General features: G+C 31.0%; 2 protein-coding genes across 2 annotated transcripts; one reads left to right on the top strand and one right to left on the bottom strand.

The window, feature by feature from the left end:
* Positions 1–2,936: 2,936 nt before the first annotated feature.
* LOC106418603 (DExH-box ATP-dependent RNA helicase DExH9) lies at positions 2,937–8,371 on the top strand. Its single transcript, XM_013859337.3, has 14 exons — positions 2,937–3,372; positions 3,813–4,013; positions 4,084–4,302; positions 4,473–4,811; positions 5,338–5,442; positions 5,689–5,799; positions 5,909–6,159; positions 6,237–6,360; positions 6,454–6,736; positions 6,818–6,972; positions 7,055–7,198; positions 7,290–7,522; positions 7,600–7,864; positions 7,945–8,371. Exons 1-14 carry the CDS (start codon positions 3,106–3,108, stop codon positions 8,221–8,223), a joined length of 2,976 nt encoding a protein of 991 aa, XP_013714791.1. The 5' UTR covers positions 2,937–3,105; the 3' UTR covers positions 8,224–8,371.
* A 6,500-nt stretch (positions 8,372–14,871) lies between these two features.
* On the bottom strand, positions 14,872–24,109 carry LOC106417192 (protein NRT1/ PTR FAMILY 4.3). The gene is made up of 5 exons (XM_048739883.1): positions 23,795–24,109; positions 23,336–23,553; positions 22,375–22,815; positions 16,234–16,361; positions 14,872–15,844 (listed from the first exon to the last, which is right to left on the bottom strand). The coding sequence occupies exons 1-5, from the start codon at positions 23,952–23,954 to the stop codon at positions 15,010–15,012; spliced, it is 1,782 nt and encodes a 593-aa protein (XP_048595840.1). The 5' UTR covers positions 23,955–24,109; the 3' UTR covers positions 14,872–15,009.
* Between the last annotated feature and the right edge of the window lie 2,665 nt (positions 24,110–26,774).

Raw genomic sequence — 26,774 nt, forward strand, 5'->3', positions numbered from 1 at the left:
ACTTAATATGTAATATAAAAACAATAATTTGAGTTGGTATTTCAAATTGGGCTTTGTATTGTATTTTTCTTATATATATTGACAACATTTTTTTATAATGGTTATTGAAAAATAGTTTAGTGAAAATCCAATTTTGAAGATATGTAGATTTTTGAATCAATTTTTGATATAAATCAACTTTGAATTATTATTTTGATTTGAAATATATATAAAGTTTAAATTTTGTTTTATGGTTAGTTTAGAAAAAAAATGTTTTAGGCAATTCGATTGACCCATTTTCGTATATTTTAAAACTGGCCGAGATAGATAGTTTCTTATAATATGATGGACTTTTAATTTTTCTTAATACATAAGCCCATTACTTTTTTCTTAATACTACTATCCTTGTTTCCAAACAAAATTAATTTTTTTAAAAGACTACAATCCATTTTTCCAAACACTCCAAATTTTTTTAATAGTCTTATTCAAGTTTCCAAACACTCTAATTTTGTACTTGAGTTTTAATAATATAGATGCTAATTTTGCTTACGTGGCGGCTTGTGAATCAATTGAGAATTTTGTTATTTCAAAATTAAATTGCTAAAAAATATTATATTACTATATCCATTATGGAACATTCATTTATGAAATCAAATTTTTTTATATATTCTTTCCTTAAATAAAACATATGGAATTACCTAATGTGATTAAGATATATATGATAATTAATGATTTTAAATAATAAAGATTTCCTAACAATCTATATACTTTCTATCAATTTTTTAATTTTTTATTATTAAAATAAATTACACAATTACATTAATCATATAATAAAAAATTATATATTTTTGTATATGTTGTATTTTGAATTTTTTAAAACGAGTATAAATTACTAAAACTGTTAAAAGACTTACATAAAATTTTGTGATCAAAGTTTAAATTTATTCTATAATAAGATACAATCATTATAAAATCATATGAATAAATAATTTTATTTTGATAGGTGTTTATGTTAATATATATATATATATTTATTTCATATCGTTTAAATTAAACTATACATCATATTATAGTCTGATATTTGTATTGAACACATATTGAAAAATTAATATTTTAATTTTGAAATCTTCATTATTTTTTCAATGATTATAATTATTGAAACCACTAAACATTCCACATTAAAAAAAATTCGGGTGTAAAATTTGTTACACAAATATGCAAATAATCATAAAATCATATGAGTAGATGCCTCATTTAATAAATATTCATATTAAAAAATATACTATATATCTATGTTAATATCATTCAAATTTAACTATATATCACATATGATATATGAGATTGATTGTTTTGATTTATTTATCCTAAAATAATTGCGAATAAACAAGAGCGATCGTTTGATTTATATGTGCACACCAATTTATTACATAATAATAACTGATTTCTTAGTTATTTAATATATAATTACTATTTTATTATATCATATTATGCGGAAAAACATATAAAAGTAATAAATATAAAATATTTATTATGCACAAGGTGCGGTTCTTAACCTAAATATGTATCTCTTTAATAATTTTAAATTTTAAATATTTTCTAAATCTTAGGCCAAAACAAAAGAACAAAATGAGAATAAACTTAAAAATCAATATATTTTTTTTGACATCAAAAATTAATATTTATATAGAGTAATAACCAAAATGAAAAAGTCACACAAAAAAGAGAAAAATATTGAAGATAGATAGAATTGACATTTGAACGTAAACTTCTCATAACCATAAATGACTTTTAAATTGCTAAATCATGATATACAACCGAGTTAGCATAGTTTCATTGTAACCAAATAATAGGTGTAAGATTATTCGGCCTAAACGTTAAGTTTTTATGCATAAGTGATTTTTTGACCCAAAATATTTTTAAAAATGAGATCAGCTCATCAAACAACAAATTATATAATTAACAAAAAAATTAAAAAAATCGTTTAAGGGCCAAAAATATTAATTCGATCAAGAATATAAATTTATTTTTTCATACGATATTTTTTATATAATTTTCATAAAAATTCACCATGCGCAAGGCTCAAGCCTTATCCTAGTTAATAGTTATCACCATATTAAAAAAAAATCTTTCAAAAAATATATAGAACTTGATAAGAAAAAATGTACATGTCATAATTAAATTGGTATCATGTCACAATTTTCCAAAGTCATGTCATCATTTTTTCTTAGAGTAATTGTAATAATAATAACACATGTACTAATCACTTGGTATATAATGTATAGGGGATGCAATTTATGGTAAGAGGACAATAGAGTTATTTGATGTTCTATTTTAGCAATTTTTTTTTGAACATCACATAGTTGAATCTAGGCCTAGGCATTTTGGATATCGGTTCGGTTCGGTTTGGATATTTCGGGTATCGGGTAGTTCGAGTAAAGAGCTAGATAATCCTTTTACTACATGACCTATTGTTGGTTCGGTTTGGTTTGGATAGTTTCAGATTCAGTTCAGATAGTAAAACTTAGAAACATAAAATATCCGGAAAATTTTGTTTCTCATTTGCTTATGGTTCCTGTTCGGTTATTTCGGGCAATTCAAGTAAAATATTGAGTATTTTGAGTATAATATAGAATAATTTAGATGATTCGGATAAAAATCTTGGATATTTTGGATATTTCAGATAAAACCATCCAGATATTTTCAGATAATTTCGGATAGTTTGGATACTTTATAATAATTTATTTATTTTAAAAATATTTTTGAATAGTCTTGAAAGATTTTTAAATTATAAATATATATTTAGCTATGTTTTATTAATGTTAGATTAGATATAGAAATATAGGGACCATTTAAAGTTTCGGTTCGATTATGGTTTCCAATATTTCGGTTCGATTCCGGTTTTTATAAGTTGCATCCATAAACCTTGAAGCTGATGTGATTTTAGGGTTTTTGTTATTGGGAGAAAGTTTATGTACGTTATCCCAAAAACACCCTGTTCGTCACTTTCTTATTACAACACCTATTAGTCTCCATATACCGTTTGTTCGCCGCTAAGTCCTCCACGGCGATTTCATCTTCCATACTAGCACTCGCCTGTGTCAGAAAGCTATACAAAACCCATTCTCCATGGGCTCGGTGAAGAGAAAATCAGTGGAGGAATCTTCTGATTGTGCTCCGCCGCAGAAGATTCAGAGAGAAGATGATGATTCCACTCAGATCATCAACGAAGAGCTCGTGGGCTGCGTTCACGACGTCTCCTTCCCTGAAAACTACCTTCCTCCTGCTCCCTCCTCTCAAGAAAACAACAAACCACCGGCCAAAGAGTTCCCTTTCACCCTTGACTCCTTCCAGTCTGAAGCTATCAAGTGTCTCGATAATGGCGAATCTGTCATGGTAAGCTGACTAATCCATTTCAAGTTCCAAACTTTAACGTTCCTTATGCAATAAAACTGTGTAGAGATCATCTTAGGTTCGGAAAGAATGGTTTTTGATGTCTGAATCTGTCTAATTGATTCTTTGGTTTCTGTCATTAGAGTGACTCAAGCTGAAAAATCGTTTTTAAGATCCAAACTTTAACTGTCATCATGTAATAAAAACCGTGTAGAGATCATCTTAGATTCGGAAAGAATGGTTTTTGATGTCTGGATATGTGTGTCTGTGTAATTGATTCTTTGGTTTCTGTCATTCTGAGTGACTCGAGCTGAATAATTGATTTCAAGATTTGAACTTTTAAGGTCGTTATGTAATAAAACCGTGTAGAGATCATCTTAGGTTTCGAAAGAATGGATTTTGCAATGGGAAATAAACTGAAAGTGTTCGGTTTATATGATCAGGTTTCAGCTCATACATCAGCTGGTAAAACAGTTGTGGCATCCTATGCGATCGCCATGTCTCTGAGAGAGAACCAGAGGGTTATTTACACCTCTCCTATAAAGGCACTCAGTAACCAGAAGTACAGAGATTTCAAGGAAGAGTTTTCTGACGTTGGTTTGATGACTGGAGATGTCACTATTGATCCTAACGCCTCTTGTCTGGTAAAGTGTCTGGACTCAGTAATTGCTTTCTTTGCTATGTGTTGATATATTTTTGGTTTTTTGTTTTCAGGTCATGACTACAGAGATCTTGCGTAGCATGCAGTATAAAGGGTCAGAGGTAATGAGGGAGGTTGCGTGGATTATTTTTGATGAGGTGCATTACATGCGTGATAGTGAAAGAGGTGTGGTTTGGGAAGAGAGTATTGTTATGGCTCCCAAGAATTCTCGTTTTGTGTTTCTTTCTGCAACTGTTCCCAATGCCAAGGAGTTTGCTGATTGGGTTGCAAAGGTGATTCACTCTTTCTTATCCTTCTTACCTCTCTTTTGTGAACAGAATAACACATTATATACTATTTATACTATCTACATGATAACAGAACTTGTCTAGTTAAAAATATATTGAAAAGTTTTAATTGGTTTGGTTTCTACGGAGATGTGATTTTAGTGCTGATTTTGCAGGTTCACAAACAACCATGCCATATTGTTTACACTGATTATCGGCCAACACCGCTTCAGCACTATGTCTTTCCTGCCGGAGGAAATGGGCTTTACTTGGTTGTGGATGAAAAGGCTAAATTTCACGAGGATAGCTTCCAGAAATCTCTTAACGCACTGGTTCCTGCTAATGATGCTGACAAGAAAAGAGAGAATGGAAAGTCTCAGAAGGGGTTGATGCTTGGAAAACTTGGTGAAGAAAGTGATATCTTCAAGTTGGTGAAAATGATAATTCAGAGGCAGTATGATCCAGTGATTTTGTTCAGTTTCAGCAAAAAGGAATGTGAGGCACTTGCTATGCAGGTTAGTTTCTCTTCTTACTCTTACCAACAATTTATTTATTTATTTAAGAGGTTGAACGACTTTAGTTGGTTATGAAGTCCTTACTTGGTCAACTCATTTGGGACATGTTCTCTTGTTTGTATCTATAGCCCAACAGGAATCTGAATTCGTTTCTGTTGAAAAAGATAATATGTCCAAAAACTTAGTTTTTTTGTTTCTTCTTCGTATTCATGGGGTTAGTGGTATCCCCTTAAAATGATCTAGGTTAGAGTTACTGTGATAGTCTCTAGGAGACTTATGTGTTTACTGTTCCAAGTTCCAACCATTGAATTATAAGAGTATCTACTCCTGAATCTTAACATTATGTTATTACATTGCAGCAGCGTTCTTTTCATTTTATTTTTGTGTGTATTTTGTTTGTGTAGACAGTTCACACTTGTGTTTATGATTTCTCTATGTGCATTGTGAAACCGTAAGTTCATTGTGTGCTTGTAGTCGCTCGTACTTTTTAAAACGTGTTTGTAATGTCTGTCTGTTTGCTCCGCAGATGTCTAAGATGGACCTAAACAGTGACGATGAGAAAGATTCCGTGGAGACAATCTTTACTAGTGCAATAGATATGCTTTCAGATGATGATAAGAAGCTACCTCAGGCAAGCATTCATTAAACCTCTTTCTATGATGCCTTAGACTTTGAATATTGCTTGAGACTTGTACATTTTGATTGCTTTCTAGGCACCTTTCATAAAAAATCATGTTCCCTAAATATTATACTTGTCACCAACATGCAATAGCTTATATTCCTTACTCTTGATACTCCTCTTTTTTGTTGATCTAGTTTCAGATGTGATTTGGTTGTTGGATATACTGACATGGTTCCTTGGATTCATGTACTGTAGGTTTCAAACATTTTACCCATCTTAAAACGCGGTATCGGGGTTCATCATTCGGGTCTGCTTCCGATTTTGAAAGAAGTGATTGAGATATTATTTCAAGAAGGTCTGATTAAGGTATGTGGAAGCTTAGAGCTACAGTTTCCATGTTTTCACTTCGTTTTAGGTTTTCCCCTTTTTATTTTTTTTTCCTTCTCTTTCTAACGTTCGAGGTCTTTTCTTTTAGTGTTTGTTTGCAACGGAGACATTTAGTATCGGGTTGAACATGCCGGCAAAGACGGTTGTGTTTACAAATGTACGCAAGTTTGATGGAGACAAGTTCCGGTGGCTATCTAGTGGCGAGTACATTCAGATGAGTGGCCGTGCTGGACGTCGAGGGATTGACAAACGAGGTATCTGCATCCTCATGGTTGATGAGAAGATGGAACCCGCGGTTGCTAAATCAATGCTCAAAGGAAGTGCTGATTCTTTGAACAGGTACCAAAAATTATCAAGATCTTTGAGATTTGTGCTTTTAAACATTTAGTAATGTTTTCTTTCCCTTTTTTTATCAGTGCCTTCCATTTGAGCTATAACATGCTTCTAAACCAGTTGCGGAGTGAAGATGGTGATCCTGAGAATCTTCTCCGCAATTCTTTCTTTCAGTTTCAAGCTGACCGTGCTATCCCGGATCTCGAGGTGCAGTTAGATAATGATTAAATGCCAGATTTGTTGATTGTGTAATGTTCACTTTTACCTAAATGATGTGGTTTTGTGGTCTGGTCTTTGCAGAAGCAAATAAAAGCTCTCCAAGAAGAGAGAGACTCTATGGTGATTGAAGAAGAAGAAAGCTTGAAGAAGTACTATAACCTGATTTTGCAATATAAGAGTCTGAAGAAGGATATACGTGAAATTGTCTTCTCTCCAAAGTACTGCTTACCCTTTTTGCTGCCAAACAGAGCTGTTTGTCTAGACTGCGCTAATGATGATGGAGAGCCACGATCATTCAGCATTGAAGACCAAGATACGTGGGGAGTGATAATGAAATTCAACAAAGTCAAAAGCTTATCTGAAGGTTAGAATTCTGAGAATTAGTTTTTGATTTTAAATGTTAGTGATCTCTTTAAACAGATCTTGACATGAGAACTTCGTCCAGATGATGATAATAGAAGACCAGAGGATGCAAACTACACCGTAGATGTACTGACTAGATGTTTGGTCAGCAGAGATGGGTTTGGCAAAAAGAAAATGAAGCCTGTGCCAATTAAAGAGCGTGGTGAGCCCGTTGTGGTCTCTGTTCCTTTATCTCAGGTAACATGGGCGTCTATAATGTTTACACATTCATATTCTGCTTTGATGATCTGATTCTTTTATTCTTCATTATCATCGACAGATTAAGAGTTTAAGCAGTGCAATCATGAATATACCGAAAGATTACTTACAACTTGAAGCTAGAGAGAATGCTCTAAAGAAGGTTTCTGAGTTACTCTCTAGACATCCTGATGGAATACCCCTAGATCCTGAAGTTGACATGAAGGTATATTGTTTTTTACTCTTATTAGTAGTATTCTGTTTTTGCTCTCTTTCATCTGTCTTAGAGGGATGAACACAAACTTTTATTTCATTAGATTCGGAGCAGCTCATACAAAAAGACAGTTCGTCGATTGGAGGCTGTGGAAAATCTATTTGAAAAATACAAAATAGCAAAATCTCCACTCATAGCAGAGAAGCTGAAAGTTCTACACATGAAGGAAGAACTAACAGCCAAGATCAAATCACTTAAGAAGGCTGTCCGATCCTCAACAGCATTGGCTTTTAAAGATGAACTCAAGGCCAGAAAGCGTGTTTTACGCAGGCTAGGGTAAGTAACCAATCTTGTCTGACTGTAGTATTGTTGTTTGTTCTGTTGATATAATTGTATAATCTTCTTTAACGCAGATACATCACCAGCGATGGTGTTGTGGAGTTGAAAGGGAAGGTTGCATGTGAAATCAGCAGTGCAGAAGAGTTGACACTAACGGAGCTAATGTTCAGTGGTGTCTTCAAGGAAGCGAAGGTGGAGGAGTTGGTTTCTCTCCTCTCTTGCTTTGTGTGGCGAGAGAGGCTCCCTGACGCAGCCAAACCCAGAGAAGAACTCGACTTGCTCTTCATACAGTTACAAGACACAGCCAGGCGTGTCGCTGAAGTTCAGCTCGACTGCAAGGTATTCACTACTAAACACTCTTTCTATCTGCTGATTTGAGTTCCATAACTTTGTTTTGCCTTTTGTGACAATGTAAACAGGTGGACATCGATGTGGAGAGTTTTGTGCACTCGTTCAGACCGGATATAATGGAGGCGGTGTATGCATGGGCAAAAGGGTCCAAGTTTTATGAGATCATGGAGATAGCTCGTGTTTTCGAAGGGAGTTTGATCAGAGCGATAAGGAGAACGGAGGAAGTTCTGCAACAGCTCATAGTGGCTGCAAAATCTATTGGCGAAACACAGCTTGAAGCTAAACTAGAAGAAGCTGTTTCCAAGATTAAGAGAGACATTGTTTTCGCAGCATCTCTCTACTTGTGATGGCATTTTGTTTCTTTCTGGCAAAACAAGATTGAAGCAAAAGAGTTTTGTTTGTACCTTAGCTCATTTTTATTAAAGATTTTATAACGTGTAAAGACTATGGGAATCAAGGAGTTTGTTTAATTTATAATTTTATTTTTGAATACCATTGGTTTGATGTTAGAATAAGGGATGAATCTCAATTTCTTAAACAGATCTTCGTAACACTCTAACCTTGTGAAGTCGACAGCTAATGTTTACTGCACTGCCTTGCATGTGTACCAAAATCAAATCACCAAAAAAGTTGTCTCTTTAGTCCAAAGCAAGATACAGTCATGTTTAAGATTCTCAAAATTTAAGATCAATGTGACCCAAAAATGGTTTTGATAGAGCGAGCTATCCAGGAGGCTAATAATCCACCTTTGTCTACATTGTGGATATGCAACTACATGGTAAAGCACAAGAGGTCATGTGACCTTCGGGAAATAATAAAATCGTTCCCCTCCACGAGGTAGGGTTACAAGAGGTCCAGCACAAGCATGCCATAGCTCCCTAAACAAAGCATCACTTAAAAGTCCCTACAAGCAAATGGATATACAATTATACATCACCACAACGAAACAAAGAACCATCACCACAACGAAACAAAGAACGATTAGACGATACTCTCCATTGCATCTCAAAAACAAAACAAGAGTTACAATTGTATTAATATTCAGAGTTCACAGTTCAAAATAATAATTTCAAAACAGTTATGATGTAATACTTAATCAACTAAATCTTTCACATGCTCTCCACGTTATCCAAATCAATACCTACATTGTCTCTATCTCGAGTAACAACATTTTCCACTGACTTAGTCACCTTAAGATGTCGTTAGGCTTCTTCAATTGTCTCATAGATTTTACTACCAATGAAATTTAATTCAAATTCAACCTCTTTGTACATAGATTTATGGTCATTTTTCTGCATATCATATCCTATCCACTAGCATACAAGCTACTTTTGTTTGGAATCCATTCATAACCATCTCCGGCTTTATAATAATATTTTTCATAATCAAAGTGTATGTTTGTGAAAGAACTTGTCGTCTCATGTAAAAATCAAAATGATTGACAATCGAGTTAGATGAAGTTGCACGGTTTAACCATAAATTTTTACTAAGTTATACATTTTTACCAATATAGTTATATCAAGTTATACAGTTCAGTTAAAACAATTTTACCTAGTTACACAATTTTACCTAGTTACACAATTTTACTTAGTTGTACAATATAGTTATATCAAGTTATACAAGTTTTACGATTATAGTTATATATAATTATAGATAGTTATACCATTTTTTCATACCAGGTTTTACTACGTTTTCTAGTTTTTTTAAAATCAAAATACATTTTATCATGACTATACTAGTGTTTTTGATTATCCAAATAGATCGAGACTCATTGTTCTAAATGCTCAATTAGTTAATTGTGAACACAAATTTGAAGTTAAAATTTCTAATTCTTCACGAATGAATTAATGGAAAAGATAAATGCCAAATTAAATAGAGTTTGAACAAATCTGGGTTGAAGATCTACAGTAAGGAAAGAAATGAAGTAGATAGAGTAGCAGAGAGAATGATTTTGATTGGTTTAGTCAAAAGAGGTAATCTGTTTACTCAAAAGAGGTAGTTTTGACATTGACCACGTTTCTTAGGAATATGAATTAAATAAGAAGTATGATAAAATATATTTTGTCTCATTAAGAATATCTGAGAATTTCACCTGTATGTATTTGGATCAACTTAAACTTCTTCTGAGCCAACTCTCCTCGGCCTAATCTTCAGTTTACCAGCCCAAAACCGGAAATGGTAAAACACATGTGACACCCATAAGTAAAAAATCGAACCGTTACTTCAAAGCTTTAGGAGTATCAACGGCTCAAACAAACCCCAGATGAAAAGATTTAGAAGTAGAATTTCTCTCAAAACAGGAGAAAAGGATAAAAGTGTATATATAAAGGTGTATACATACACCCTCAGTGTTTGGTTGAAGCCGATACGAATTAGTTCGCTATGGCTGCCTCTTTTGCTCCTCTTTATCTTTTTTTAATTGTATTGTTTTTTATTTGAGTTTTTCTAACTATCCATAAGTCATGGTGTGACGGATCTGGATATCCAAATTATTTAAGGTATCAGAATCCCCTGGATTCATGATTTTAATATTTGTATCCTTGTATGTGCTTTTCGGATATCTAGTTTTTGGATATCTGTTTAAATATTGTAACATCAAGGATATTTGGATCCCGATCCGAATCTGTAAAAATAATAAATAGATAAATGATTTTTTTTTAATACTAAATTTTTAAAAATATTATATGAAGTAAATATTTATACAAGATTTATTATATATATATATATATAATTTTTGTCATCAATAGTGTATAATTTTATAAAATTAAAATATAATAATGTAAAACTAATTTTATGAATAAATATTACTAATATCAAATATAATTATTGATAATTTTAAAATTTAATATATTTAAATATTCAGATCTGGATATTTGGACTTAAAATTGAGATATCCGGATCCAAAATTTTACTATCCGGATACCCCAAATATTTTATTTTTGGTGCGGATCTCGAATCGGATCCGAATCCCATATAATAATTTCTGGCCCTATCCACAAGTATGACATATTTTCTAGTAGTCTCTTTACTTTAGCAAAGGGAACTACTTGAAAATTTTCACCAAAATGAACACATGATAGACTGAATTTTGAGGTTTTAACTCTAAATGAGCACATGATTAACTGAATTTAAAAATTTTTAATTAGTAATTTTGCGATTAGTCACCCTGCAATTATTTTTAATAAATACTATTAAAAATGATTATCCAAACCAGATTATCTTGTAATTACTTACAAACTAATTATAATATATACTATTTATCTGAAATTTGAAAATAAAAAATTTTACGCTTTTTAACATGAAATGTCAGCAGTATGTGAATTGAGTTATGCTGTTTTGTTTTTAAATATTTTTAATAGTGTTTCCTTTTACCTCTATTTTTAATCAATTTATAACTCTAAAAAGATAATAATTTATTAATATTTTTGATGATTTTCTTTCTGTAAGAGGGAATTATATTTCTACCACAATTTGTGTACTATCGACTCTAATCACGAGAGGAAGCTTCTCGATCCCCATCGAGCTTCGCTGTCGCCGTAGAATCTCACAATAGGGGATTTTCTTAAAGTTGTTGGGTACTTTGTGAGTTGAGAAGGTGATGCTTATTTATGATCAATGTAAAATTTTAGTTTTGTATATTTGGATGTATGAACAATTGGACTGAGTGAGAAGTTTTAATTTGGTTCTCAGAATTAAGATAAATATCTTCTGTAGAACTCGCAAAGGAAATGCTACTACGTCTTCCTTTATTGTTGCAAAAACTTTACCATTCAATGTTGTGAAGCTGTTTTTTTTTCTTTCTGAATACCAAGAGATTTGGCGCCAAAGGCTCTAACCCTCCGAGCCCCGAAACCACAGCTGTGTGAACTCTCTGTTTTGGAACATCAAAATGAATAATGTGTCGTGTGCGAATCAAGCAAATTACTTGTGACATTTCTTTCTAGCTCAGATATTGAATCTGAAAGTGAAATATGTTACAACTCAACAGAAACTGCAGACCGCAGTCGAAGTAGTTTTGCTTCTGCTTGTCATCTTCATTGTCCAAATTTATAAACAGATTTACAAATTTTTGTCAAAAAATTCATTATAAACCCTCTAAAACCTTTGCAAAATTTATAAAACCTTATCAAATAAACCACATTTATTGTGCTTATTCTTTGATAAAAAATAGTTTTTCTGACTAAAACTCGTTCCATCATCACCTTCTGGGCTCTAAAACGAGAGTGAAGAATTACGGGGTAAAACTCATTAATTTTACACAAATAAAACAGGCATGTAAGCCCATTTGTGAGGCCTAGTTGAGGCTTATAAAAGCTTGTAAAAGTGTACTCAAATTCATGAGCCTGTGATGCTTGGCAGTTAATAACACGATTTTTATTTATAAAATATTGCAATATGATTTGGTGTAAAGTCTGTTTTGGTTATACAATTAACACTACAGTCGGTTACTCGGCTTCGCTACACTAATACTACACAACAGACGTAAATACTAACTAAGCATGAATCATGATCCTATTCTTTTGGTCAGGACACAAAATTATTAATGCAATTAGTGATAAACAAAAATATCATATTTAAATACATTATCATTGTTATGTGTAATTAAGATTATTGCATGATGCTAAATGAACATCAAACCCTAGTTATAACATCTTCATATGGAAACAACCAACAAAATAAAGTATAATCCTGTTACAGCAGTCTGATAATTCCATCAGCTTGACTAGATCTTATAACACTTGGTATACACCTACACGGCCCCATATATGGAATTGGCTTGAGATTGTTTTTTCGCGTTTCGTACGTTTGATTGGAGATTATCAAAATAGATCGTCAAGTAAAAAATGAAAGCAGGGTTTATAGAGATAATGACATGTTAATATTAGGATAATGATAAGGAGTTGTTTATAGTTATCTACTAAGTTTCCCTTGTATATATAGGGTTCCAGAAGTTTCAGTGTCTCTATATTTTTACAGATAATATTTATTTATTTTTATTTACAAACATAATCTAAAGATATATTTTAAAGATGAGGTAGCCACTGTTTATACATTTGAACAGAAAATGTATCTGTAGAAAAAGTAGAAATTGCAATTTACAAACTCAAGAGCGGCATGAAATTATAGAAAGACATCACAAATTATGAAACCCACTTCTTGTAATAACTCTATAGTTGAAGGAACTGTGTTGGGTGGGAGATTGTACTAATGCCATTAAATTGGGAGACAAATTGATCAAACATTTAACCATTGATGAGTAAAGTAAAGTGAACATAAAGAAACTGTTAGTACATAGTGGACAAAGGGAAGGAGAGCCAATCTTTAACACCAAACATGTTCCAGACATGTTTCTTACCATTAGATTGTGTGCAAATGGAGAACATCATTGAAGAAAAATGAAAATTCATCACTTTTCATCGTGTTCCTCTTCTTTTTCACCTTTCTTCAATTTACTTTTGTTGGAAAGAAAATGTTGGTGTTGTGTTTCCTGTTTGTGTGCTACTGTTCTGTGACACTGACAATGATTCCCTAAGTTTTAATACAGAACATTCAAGTGTTTTCTTAATCTGTCTTATTTAATATTAATTCATTTAGTAAGGTTTAGAGTTTGAACTTTTTGCATCAAAATACTTTTTTTTTGTCTAACCAACAATCGTATGAAATCTTGGTTAGCATGACACTCCTTTTGCATATGCAAAGTAGAGCAGTTGGACATAATCTAAAATTCTGAAAAATCTTTGAAAATATAGTAACAAGTTTAGAATGGTTGGGCATAGTCCTTGATTAGTAAAGACTTTTGCTTTATCCTATAATTCAAAATTTTGGTGATGTGTCATGTTTTTTACATATTTTAACATTGTTTTTAAAGTGTTTTTGAGTATATATTGAGTCTTTAATCTTTTTGAGTATTACAGGTTTGAAGTAAACTATGGATAGAATATGGATCACTTTGAACAAAACATGCTGAATTGAGTGCACGTAGAGATTTTCCTGCGAAACAGTTGGTCTAGAATATAGCACCCGGATTATGAACGGAGCAGGCGTTCCTCAAACCCAATTTTTTAAGGAAGCTTTCAAGTATTCCAGAATTTTACCTAGGAATCTTTATTTTTCACCAGGAGCCGCCAACATCTTGCAATATATATCGTTTTTATTGTTATTTTCAAACTAAGATAATTTCTACACATATTTTTGAAGAGAGATTATAACTTTGTAAATTTGAGAAAAAAAATCTCTATATATTTTTGAAAAGATTTCTGAATTCTCTATGCTTATTATTATCGATTCATACATGATTTTTTTCATTCTCTATTGCTGTGATTTTTGCTATCATGTCTGAGTAGTTTCTTTTTAAGTTTAGAGAATTCAAAGGATTCTGGAATCATTGAACTAAACATAGATAGTGATATATATATGCGATTGTCTTTCCCTATTGTTAATGTTGAGAATAAATTGATAATTTAGTCTTTGATTTTAGATTGCATATATTAATCAAAAGTGTAATAGGTTACTATAAAGAACATGGTGAGGCAATGTGGCAAATCGTGAACATATCAAACCCGCGCGCTCATTACTGCTTGTCTAGAATTCTAGGTTCAAACGACAATTTAGATCGTTGCATGATTGTGGATCGCTTGTAATTGATATTTGAGTTTGAGACTTGCTTGTTAATCGTTCTCTGAATAAGTGTTTGGTTCATGATCTATGAATTCTTGCAATATACCCTTAACCTAGCGCCTCGTTAATGTTTTTTCATATCGTTTTCATTGTTGTTTATTTACTGTTTTCACAAACAAATCAAACTGGTTTTGTATTAGCTTTATTTCACTCTGAAAGAACCGTATATTGTAACTGTTGGTCTTTGTCAATTATTCAACCTTAAAATTCTACATTGACATATCGTTTGATTGTTGTAATGTACACATTAGGTTAATTGGTGTGCGTATATATATATATATATATATATATATATATATGTAATATTAATTTGGTGCTGCTGCCAATGACCATTTCCTTTTCTATATAAAAATGATTACAGGGAGTGACGTGAGCCTATGAAATCAATGTGCTACGTCAATAAACTTATTCATATTAATTATATGCTGGGTTTTAAACATGTAATATGCATCAAGCTAAATGTTATCACCTCCCACCACAGTAGAGTTGTTGCTTCTCGAAGACTTAATGTTCCAACGAGACCAGAAGAGATAGCTAAGAAAGTTCAGTAGACTGAGAACCGCTAAAAGCCAATAAAACAGATCGAGCCTGTCCTTGTTGAGATCGTTGTCCCCTAGCCACCCTTTGGAGTTGACTGACGTGGAAGTTATCTTGTTCACGATCGAAACGAGCACAGAGCTGAAGTAAAACCCAAAGGAATACGAACAATAAGTCAAAGCCATCAGGAAGGACTCCATGCCCTTTGCAGATTGTTTGTAAAAGAACTCAATCAATCCAACGGCAGTAAACATCTCGGAGATCCCAAAGATCAAGAACTGCGGCGTGATCCAGAAGATACTCAAGATTCTACCGTCAAGAACCGACGAGTCTCTACGTTTCTTCTCGAGCAAGGCAGCTGAAACCATGGAGAAAGTAGAGAGGAACAGTCCAAATCCTATCCGAGTCAATGGAGTAATGCCTGAGTTTTGTCCCGTGAACTTGCGCGCAAAAGGAACGAATAGAGAGTCGTAGAGAGGGACGAGGAAGATGAGCATAATGTAAGGGATTGCTTGGAGTGAAGCCGGAGGAATGTGGAAGGAATTTGAGAGACGAGTGTTCATGGAACTTCCTTGTTGAACAGAGAACGTTTGGAGCTGAGCTAAGATAGTATTGAAGACGATGGTGCTCGCGAAAATTGGAACAAGTGAAATTAAGGTTTTGACTTGCTCTACTTGTGATACTGTGCAAAGCGTCCATGGACTCTCCTTTGTGTTTGTTTCTTGGACTTTGATGCATGCCTTGTCCAAGAACCTGCCAATAGTACATAAAGTTTTATATATTTTCACTGATTTCATGCAAATTTGTGTTAGCTTGAGACATCTTTTGTTTTGTTCTTAACACATTTTCGCATTGTTATAAAATAATATTAATTTTCAGTAATATGTATGGATGAGATTTTTGTTTAACTTATGTGGTAAAAGGTTTGGTAATGATTTTTGATTAAAACATTTAATTTACCCTTTATTTGGAAAAAGCACATGTAATTAAACGCAAATGTAAACACGTACAGACCAAAATCTTTCTATTGAAGTTATGGTTTGATTTGGTCTGATAAGAATGGATATATATATAACACCAAAACGACCAGAAAGTTAAATATCTGTGAAAGAAAAAGTGAAATAATGAGTTCAATGCAAGACCTGAGACGAGGAGTGTGTGGTAAAGTGGATGAAGGTACAACGTCATTTGAGGCATGATTTCCGCCATGAAGCATTATTGGGTCTGAGGGAGCCACAAGCTTTCTTTTTGATATGGCAGCAACGACAACCTGAGATGCAGAACCACTTCGTATTATTAATAATAATTTACCAAAAATTATTATTATTGATGTATATCATGTAAATATATGTATTTAATAGGTTTGCTGACTGCAGAAGCTGATATCAATTTTTTCTTTTTCAAAGAGTTATATATTTATTTTGTTATCAACAACAACAAAAACGCACAATTATAATGTTTTATTTCAACAGCAGCTTTTCTCTTTTCATGAGTCAGCATGGGCCAAACTATTCTAGAATTGGCTTGTCTACACACGTGTGAGTAACTAGGTACGTAATCAAAATTCCTCACTTTGATACCTCGATGTATGTTTTAATTGTCTTTCGAAGAAACCTAGTGGACCAAACTTCAAGAAACACAATATATAACTAGATATTCTTGATCCGCGTAACCGCGCAGATATATTTTTCAATTCATATACATAGATATTTATTTTATATCATTGGTGGTTTACATTTTTAACGTTAATTATATATTTAAATATTTATATAATTATTTCAAATACAATAATTTTATAGTTTATATGCTATAATTAATCAATTGTTTAAATTCATCACACGCATTTGTTGCTTCTTATTATGTATTTATCTTATTGTATTTGCATTTAGTTACTGAAAAAATTAGTATATGCATGAAACAACATATCTGAAAATTATTTTTTGTTTAATTTTTACTCAATTCTGACTTATTGTCCTTCAAAGCTGGATTTTCATTGCAATATTTTTTACGTTTATTCATTTTAGATAATATATAATTTTATATACAAAATTTTAAGATATATAATTTTTTATACATGTATTATATAGGTTGCGAATGTTAAGCCGTTATGTCATCACATTATATTTTTAACATAAATATTAATATTTATCAAAATAAATTTATTAATTTAATATAATTTATCATATTTAGTTCAATATAAAATGATTTATTATTATTATAAAATACATAAAAATAAAATAAAATTTTTATTTTTCATTTTATAAACGATACTAAATATATATCAGTGCATAATAATAATTCTATTTAAAATTAAACTATATCATTATTAAAGTAGTTTCACAGATTTTATATTATTAGCTTTAGTGAATATATGGAACTTACCAACATAGTTTCTGGTTTTATTTCTAAATTTGAAATTTATATATGGAAGTTAAATTAAATTAGACCTACATAATAGAGAATAAATATTTTGAGATACATTCTGGTTTTATTTCTAAATTTGAAATTTATATATGGAAGTTAAATTAAATTAGACCTACATATTAGAGAATAAATATTTTGAGATACTGTTAAGAACAACAAAAAATATTTTTAAAAGAGAGACTATAATATATTGTACTTACAAAAACATTTTGTAGTAAATATTTTTATTTGAAACAAAAAAGGATATTTCTTTCTACCAAAATATTTTAAAGATATTTTTAAAATGCATTTTGAAATTTAATCAATTTAAATGGTTATTATCACTTAAATATAATTAATAATATTTATATAATTTAATTTTCGTTCATCAATCAAAAATAAATTTAATTTGAATTTTTAATTATATTTTATGATAATTAAAATTTAAGTTAATTAATTTTCGAATATATATTTTATCCTGATTCTGAAAAGATTTTTTTAGAATTTTCTTAAAGAATATTTTTTGTATTTTAAATAAATGATAAAGATATAAAAAGATATGATGATTAAATTATGTAAGACTTGATAAACTTTTAGAGAATGGTCCAAATAAAAAAAATCACACATGAACAAAGTCATGATTTCTGTCTTAATATATAGTATTTGGATTTTTGTAAATAACCTATGTAAAATGTTTTAACACGATCATATGAATACTTCAATTATTAAATTTTATCATATTGACTAAATTGTTTTTAAGAACCAGTTTTATACCCTGATTTTTGTAAATATTACACACAAAAACCAAAATATAACTTTGTATATATATATATATATAACTCATCTACTTACACACAACATGTATAATTAAAATAAATAACAATGATTTTAAATGATGATGGACAGTTAGAAAACTAGAACGTTATTACTCAATATGTTTCATATTAAATGTCACTTTAGCATTTTTTTTGTTACAAAAATAGTGTCATTTTAGAATTTTAATACAACTTTTAACTTAAAATTAATTACAAATGCATTTATTTTATAAATAGTTTCATTTATCTCAAATTTTATTGGTTGAATATGTGTACTTAAATAAAATTTTTAATACATTTCAATTATTTTTTAGTCTGTGTGAAAATGTCAAAGTGACATTTTTTATGAAACGGTTGGAGTATTAAAAATTAGCTGTAAATTTGAACAATACAAATTTTTTAAAAAATAAAAACATTGAGACAGTGAGAGGACTATGTGATAGCTACATTTCTTTTGAGGATTAGTCAGATGATAAAAGCTTGGATCACTAGTGTAAATAAAACAGTAAAAGCTAAATTCTCGTATAGTGCGTATCGTTGACGGTTCAACAAGGAAGTTCCATGAGCACTCGTCTCTCAAATTCCATGAACTACATGTAAACTGTTATCACATAATTGCAAATTTTTGTCAAATTCTCGTTTTTTTTTGTCAACAAAATTCTCGTATAATTGCAAGTTTTGAAGAAATCATATGTAGTGTTTTTTTTTTGTAGGGACTACATGTAAACTGTTACTATTCCTTCGTAATACTTGTAGTTAGTCATAATAACTTACTAGATTTTGACCCGCGCAGGCGTGCGGGTGTACATTTTGAAAAATATGTTGATATTTGTTTTTCATGTAATTATTAAGGTTTTACAAAATGAATCCAAAGAACAGAACCGATACCGATCCGAAAATATAGTACCAAACCCGAACATAAATTGATTAAATATTCGAATTATTCAAAATTTTGTTATTTAGAGAACCAAATCTGATCCGAACCGAAGTATTCGGGTACCCGAATTTATCTAAAAATAGATTTATATACTTATATATATATTAATTATTTTTAGATTTAACGTATATAAAACATTAAGAATGATACTTTTAAATTGGTTTAAATACTTGAAAATATATATATAGATAGTCAAAAGTAAATATCTGCAATAGTTAAAGTATACTCAAATCACCAAAAATACTTAAAATAATTATTGATTCCGTATCCAAAATTTTAAATCAAACCAATTGATATGTTAAGCTTAGGTATTCTGACATATGTTATTCAAATTTATAGGTAATATATTATTTTATTTATAGATTTTGAGAAATTTAAAATAGATAATGATTTAAAACTTTAAAAATAATTTAAATGGGTTATCCAAACGCGAACCAAACCCGCAAAGATCCGAATCAAACTCAAACCAAAATTTAGAAACATCCTAACAGGGCTTAAATCTTTGACTCCGAAAACCCGAAACACAAACCGATCAGAACCAAACCCGTATGGGTGCCCGAAATCTCATCCCTATTCATTATTATATATCGTATACTGTCATCATATAATTAATTGTATTTTATACGTACCATCATATAAGTAATCATATAATTAATTGTATTTTATACGTACCATCATATAAATAATTACATATATTATATTTATAAAACTTAATAGGAAATATAAAAACGATAATTTGAGTTGGTATTTCAAATTGGGCTTTGTATTGTATTTTTATTATATATATTGACAACATTTTTGTATAATGGTTATTGAAAAATAGTTTAGTAAAAATCCATTTTTGAATATATGTATTAGTTTTTAATCAATTTTTGATATAAATCAACTTTAAATTATTATTTTGATTTGAAATATGTGTATAAAGTTTAAATTTTGTTTTATGGTTAGTTTAGAAAAGAAAAAGTTTTAGGCGATTAGATTGACCCGTTTTCGTATATTTTAAATCTCGCCTAGATAGATAGTTTTTTATAATATGATGGACTTTTAATTTTTCTTAAAAACATAAGCCCATTACTTTTTTTTTCTTAATACTACTATCCTTGTTTCCAAACAAAATTAATTTTTTTTTAAAAGACTACAATTTATGTTTCCAAACACTCCAAATTTTTTTAATAGTCCTATTCAAGTCTCCAAACACTCCAATTTTGTACTTGAGTTTTAATAAGATAGATATAAGTGCTGGATATTTATTATTATCCGTGGATATAAGTCAGCTATACTGTTTTTTTATACTAGTTTATACTTTATATGTGTGGATGCTCTTAAGCTTTGATCCATAATATATGCTCATGGGTCCAACTCCAGTGGACTTAAGTATAATATACGCATGCAGACAAATTTGAAAAACAAATACGTCTTATCAATGTTTTGTTTATTTAAACATATCTATCTTATTAAAACTCAAGTACAAAATGAGATTGTTTGGCAATATGGATAGTAGTTAAAAAAATAGTATTGTTTGGAAACATGGATAGTAGTAAGTTAGAAAAAAAAATAATGGGCTTATGCTACTAAAAAAATTGAAAGTCCATTACACTATATTAAAAAGTAATGGGTCTATGTTACTTGATATATATATTCAAATCAAAATAATAATTTAAAATTGATTTATATCAAAAATTCATTCAAAAATATACATATATTCAAAATTTGATTTTTACTAACATATTTTCCAGTAACTATTATAGAAATGTTTTCAATATATGTAATAAAACTACAATACAAAGCTCAATTTCAAACAACAACTTAAATTATGGTTTTTATATTTCACATTAAATTTTAAAATATAATATATGTGATTATTTATATGATTGTACATATAAAATATTATTAATTATAAGAAAACTTATTTGATGGTACGTATAAAATACGATTAATTATATGATAACACATATTTTGTAACCTATGATAACAGATATATGGATTATATATATAGTGATTATGGGTGGGCGTTCGGGTTCGTTTTCTGATTTTTTTTGGGATTTCGTGTTCAGTTCAGATCTTTGAAGATTTGGTTCTGATTTGGATAACCAATTTAAATAGGTTTGGTTTAAATATTTGGATAGAGAATTAATAATTATTTAAGTATTTTTGGAGTTTTGAGTATTTTTTAACTATTTAAGATATTTACGTTTAATTATTTGTATATATTTTCAAGCATTTATGCGAATTTAAAAGTATCATATATATTCTGGATGTTTTTATATATATTAAAAATAATTTGGTTCAGATCGGATTATGTTTCAATTCTTCAAATACCAAAATTTTGAATAATTCGGATATTTAACCAATTCTGATTCGGATTTAGTACTACTTATTTGGATTGGGATCGGTTCGATTCTTCGAATTCGAGTTTTTTGCCCAACCTTAAATAGTGACATAAAAAGCAAATAGCATCATATTTGTTTTAAAAAATACACCCGCACAGACGTGCGGGTCAAAATCTAGTATTTTCTTATAACTCAACAGCTTGTTGTGTCTCTCCCTGCTTAGATTAGGTTGAGTTGCTGTCTAGTTTTATTTTATTTTTTCTGCTTCTAGTTCTCATTGTATTTCTGTCAAACATTTAAAAACTGGGAATAATATTTTTACATTTTTATTAAAAAAAAAAAAAAACTCAACTGAGGTAAAACTTCCAAAAAGACTAGCTAGGGAATAAAAAGCCATTATGATTAATGTATGTCTTTCCTGTGTAAGACATAGTCTATCAAAGAAATCTAGGTTCACCTAGTGACTGATTTTTGTTTTTAGTTACAATTAGACTTGGAGGTGCACAAAAATTGTTACAACTAGACTTGGAACTATTATTAATCTCGATCTTTCGTTATTAAAGACAACATAATAATTTTATGTAAGACAAAATCTTATAACTTATATAAGTTTTTTTCTTTGTCAAAAACTTTGTAAGCTTTTTTTGTTTGAAAAGAAATTATATATGTTTTTTTTGCAGAATATATATATATATATATATTATTTTTTGTGATTCCATTTTTATCCTAAAATGAGTCACACTATTTTTGAGTATTCGAATGGTATACGAATTGTTAATAAAAAAAGTAAAAACTAACTTGGGCAATGGGAGTGAAGAGGCTTCGACGTGGACGTTTGTTACGAAAAAACATAGTGCCGGAGAGTAAGCTAATGAGGCCTATCGTCATAGCTGCAGCAGAGACTCCAAATCCAACATCCATGCCCGAATGAGTTTGGACCCAAACGAGGAGAGTTAACGCGATAAGCTCGCCCATGGAGAAGGCGAAATAAGCGGCATTGAAGTAAGATGAGAGCCTTTTAGATTGTTTAGGATGTGACTGAGAGAACTGGTCCGCACCGTGAGCTATCATGTTTGGTTTCACACAGCCACTTCCTAAAGCCACCAAGTAGAGTGCCATGAAGAAGAACGTTGCCTTGAAACCTTTTGCTTCTTCACATGAGCTTTGGTCTATAAGTGGGTTACACTTTGGTGGCTTTAGTTGAGGTAAATGTGCTTGTACTGATAATAGTATGAAACCCTGGGAAGACAGGTGGCAGTAAAGAGTCAAACACCAATTAATTAATAATATATGTCTTCAGAATTATAAACTTTGATCTTAAACATTGATATATCATCAATTAAAGTTACCTTCAATTTTCTCTGAGAAAAACAATTAAAAAGTCTCAGAACTGGAAATTTGATCTTAAAACGTTTTTGACTTGCTTTTTATCTTAAACACTAACTAATGATGTTAAATAGTTCTTTCTTTCTAGCGATCAGATATTCGTGAATAAATAATAAACTTTTTTTTGGGTGCAAAAATAAATAATAAATAATAAACTTATATATAAAAGAGTACACACCAAAAGCATGCATGGACGTATACACGTAAATAGTTACGTCATTATATATATATATATATATATATATATATATATATATATATCCAAATATATATATAATAGGGGTCCCATATTTGTTTCTGAATGGAAGCCATGGAACTCATAGATCTATATATACACTTTTATGTAAATAATAGAAGGAGAGCATAGACATACAGAAAGCTCAACGAAGCCAAAGATGAGGATGGTCCAGAAGCTGCCGAGAAAGGCGTCAGAGAGGTAGCCCCCGAGGAGGCCGAAGATAAAGATTGTGCCGACAAAGTTGGTAACAATGTTGGCCGCTTTAGACAAGGGGAAATGCATTTCGTTGATAACATATGTTATAAGGTTGTTCCCTACTGCTGCTATCCCCATTATCTCAAAGGCTTGTAGTCCTTAAAAACAAAATTAAAAATCACAAATCCATAAGCCATAGAATAATTGTGAAATCTTATATTGACCAAGGTCTATGGAATAAATAATTATGGTTAGTGGGACCATAAATTGGATAAGGATGGGTTCTTATGGACCAAGACACTTATATGAACCCCAAGAGGGGGTTATAATATGATCCATCACTGGTTAGAAACAAATCTTTAACACTAAATTAGTTTTTGAGAGAGAGAGAGCGAGTACCAAGAACAAAGAGAGCAGCTCTCGTTCCACCATGCTTGTTAGGGTTGGATGGTCTTCCTCTCCAATCAAAACTTTGTTCTTCAGTCAGTTCCCAGCTATTCATTTCATTACTAATCTCCTCTTGTTCCCATTTTTTACTTTGATTGTTTGCCTCTTCCATCTCTCACAAACCACACAGACAATCAAAAGTTTCTCTCTCGATATTTATGCTTTAGCTATGAGAGAGAGGAGAAAGAAAAAAAGATTGGTTATCAATTGGTTTCTGTTTTAGTTTCTTAAAGACAAATAGAGTTGGCCGATTGGCCCTTCAATTTATAATAGAGTAAAGATGAAGAGAGGGTGCCAAAGTCATTGACTTTTTGGCCTTGTGTATTTAACCACAATTATAGTTTTGAAATTCAACAATATATTTTGACTTTTAAATACCCCACATCTATCTTTTTTTTACCCACCTACTAATTCAACACACATTCAACTTTTTACTTTTTAATTGTTTTGTTTAATATATTCAACACCATATCTTACCATCTTCATTTCATATTTTTTTACTATATATTATTGTTAACTAAAATTAAATTAAAATAACTAAAAGTTTTGAAAATTAATTTTCAGAAATATAATTAAAGAACTTGTGTTAAAGAGTTATTGTTAAGATTTATTTCAAAAATAATATTTGAAATTTTTTTTCTATGTCCAAAAAATGAAAACAATCACTATTTATAGAGAATGTGAAATAAATAAGTTTTGATAAATAAACGTAAATGAATTGATTAAAGAATAATTAGTGTTGAATAATAAATATGTAATAAAAATAACAAAAAACTTTACAACTAATAATAACAAAACACATGGTGTTGGTGATTCCATATTTTTTTATTTAACTTGTTGAATTCAACTATGTTTACTTCACACCATTGTTTATTTTTTCAACATCCTTATAATATAAATTCAACAGTTAAATAGTCTACGAATATGCTCATTGTAAAGAGTTAAACATGTCCATTGTATGCAGTCTAGCACTAAGTTTTGATTCTAGGCAGAAACGAAAACGCCGTGTGTCTCTCAGTTTGCCCCACACGCATTTTCTACAAAAGGTGTGAATCTCTCTCCCACCAGAAATTTTCCATTTTCAATTTGATACTTAATTATGATAGATCAGTTGAATTTGGAATGGTATAAAGTATTGAATAAGTGTTTTAGCAAAAAAAAAGAAAAAGTATTGAATAAATGTGTGTGTGTGTTTGCGAAAATGATGGGCATTATATAAGGGATGGTTAAATACAAAAGATATTAGGTTTTATACTTTTTGATGTTTACTTGTTGGTCATGTTACTTTCATTCCCCTTTTCAGCGTATATATATGAAGAGTCAAAAGTTTATGTCATTTATATGAACTTACATGATACACCTCACTATCGTGCATGTTTAAAGCATTTGGTTGAAATTTACTGGAATTTTTAAAGGGTCGGGTTGTATTTGTTGATAACGGTTTGTGTCAATAATACTGTATTGCTTTTGTGTTGTGCTATCCTACTTGTTTCTCTTTTTACTGTCTCGTCACACTTTATTTAGGTCCAAATACATGACGCACATTATTAAACACTTTCTTGTGCGACAAACATCTTAAACTTCCGGAACAAAATCACTAATATTAAAAATTAGCTAAAAATTAATAGTAAAAATGAACTAATTCCGATTCATGGTATTAATTGACGAAATAAATCATTTTTATATTGGGATATAGTGGTTGATTATTCCCTCTGGGTTTCAATCATAATTAACCATAGTAGATCGTCTTAAATGGTTGATAAAAAAAAGACGATACAAGTAAATGACAAAAATATACAAATTTCACACCCTCATCACTCTTTTGCAAAGTGCATTTAACAGTATTACGCAAAAATATAAATCTTAGAAATAGCATGTTTTGGGGTCTCACAAACATATTATCTTAAGGTGACTAATTTAAACACAATGGATAGATACGGATTGCAAAAGTTTAAGCAAGCAACAATCGCAATTTAAAATGTTTTAAGCGATTCATGCGACTGCCGTCAGGAGAGAATGTTAAGAAAAACTTGTGGATGCACATGCACCCACTGCTTTGTTACATATTTTGAGTTTTAAACAAGGTTTCTCTTTTTACTTCTAAATATATTTATGAATTATCTATCTGGAATAACAAATAGTCGTGAAAAACAACTTTTGATATTAAAAGAATAAAGCAGTATGAAAGGATAGAACTATACAAAGCAGTGGAAAACGGAAAATTAACCCCTACCGCTACTCGGGTAACCCCTTATTTTGGGATGGATTCTAACAAAATTACATGTTGTTTAGAAACAATATTATCTAATAAAGCGATCTTTTTCTCTCTCTAAAAAATTTTCTCCACCATCTCTCTAACCTAGTTTCAGCTTCAGCCAGCCTCACTCCTCCCTGCTCCGGCGGCGGTGGTCCTTCTAGGTCGTCGTCGGAGGCTCGTGTCTTCTCTTTCTGTTTTGCTTCATCGGCTTTTTCCTTCTCCCTTCGGTCTTGCCAAAGCCCTGGATCTGTCCCCTCCGCCTCAGACTTCTCATCTATCCGTGATAGATCCGGTGGTTTGGTTCTCGCGGTAGTCGATCTGGTGTGACGGCGACGATTGGTGCAAGGGACTGTCGGTGGAGTCGGCTACGTGGGTGGTTGGTGCCGTATGTATCTTTGCTGGAGCTCCTGCAGTAGATCTGTTGGTACCGAGGCGGTGTTCTAGAGGTTAGCGCTTGGACCAGCGTCGATCCTCTCTCCCGCTTTCAGGTCGCTGGATTTTCTCTCAGCTTTTTCCTGGATCTAGGGTTCTGACCATGAGAGCGACGGCGCGTGGAGTTTTGATGAGATTTCTACCCTGCGGTTCTTCATTGTCACGCTTCCTTGGTGGCTCGAGTGAGGTTTGTGTTTCATGGCTGGGTTTTTATGTCTGGGTTTTTGGATCCGTCCAGAGCCT

Source organism: Brassica napus, chromosome A9 (assembly GCF_020379485.1).
Source record: "Brassica napus cultivar Da-Ae chromosome A9, Da-Ae, whole genome shotgun sequence".
Lineage (NCBI taxonomy): Eukaryota > Viridiplantae > Streptophyta > Magnoliopsida > Brassicales > Brassicaceae > Brassica > Brassica napus.

Bases quoted from the DNA above. Each gene is read 5' to 3' on its own strand.
- LOC106417192 (XM_048739883.1), bottom strand. From the start codon at position 23,954: ATGGAAGAGGCAAACAATCAAAGTAAAAAATGGGAACAAGAGGAGATT. The intron at 16,362-22,374 runs GTTAGTTTTTAC...TCTGCATCTCAG, and splicing joins TCTTCACTCCCATTGCCCAA to GTTGTCGTTGCTGCCATATC. The intron at 15,845-16,233 runs GTCTTGCATTGA...TACTATTGGCAG, and splicing joins CCACACACTCCTCGTCTCAG to GTTCTTGGACAAGGCATGCA.
- LOC106418603 (XM_013859337.3), top strand. From the start codon at position 3,106: ATGGGCTCGGTGAAGAGAAAATCAGTGGAGGAATCTTCTGATTGTGCT. The intron at 4,014-4,083 runs GTAAAGTGTCTG...TTTTGTTTTCAG, and splicing joins ATCCTAACGCCTCTTGTCTG to GTCATGACTACAGAGATCTT. The intron at 7,199-7,289 runs GTATATTGTTTT...TTATTTCATTAG, and splicing joins ATCCTGAAGTTGACATGAAG to ATTCGGAGCAGCTCATACAA.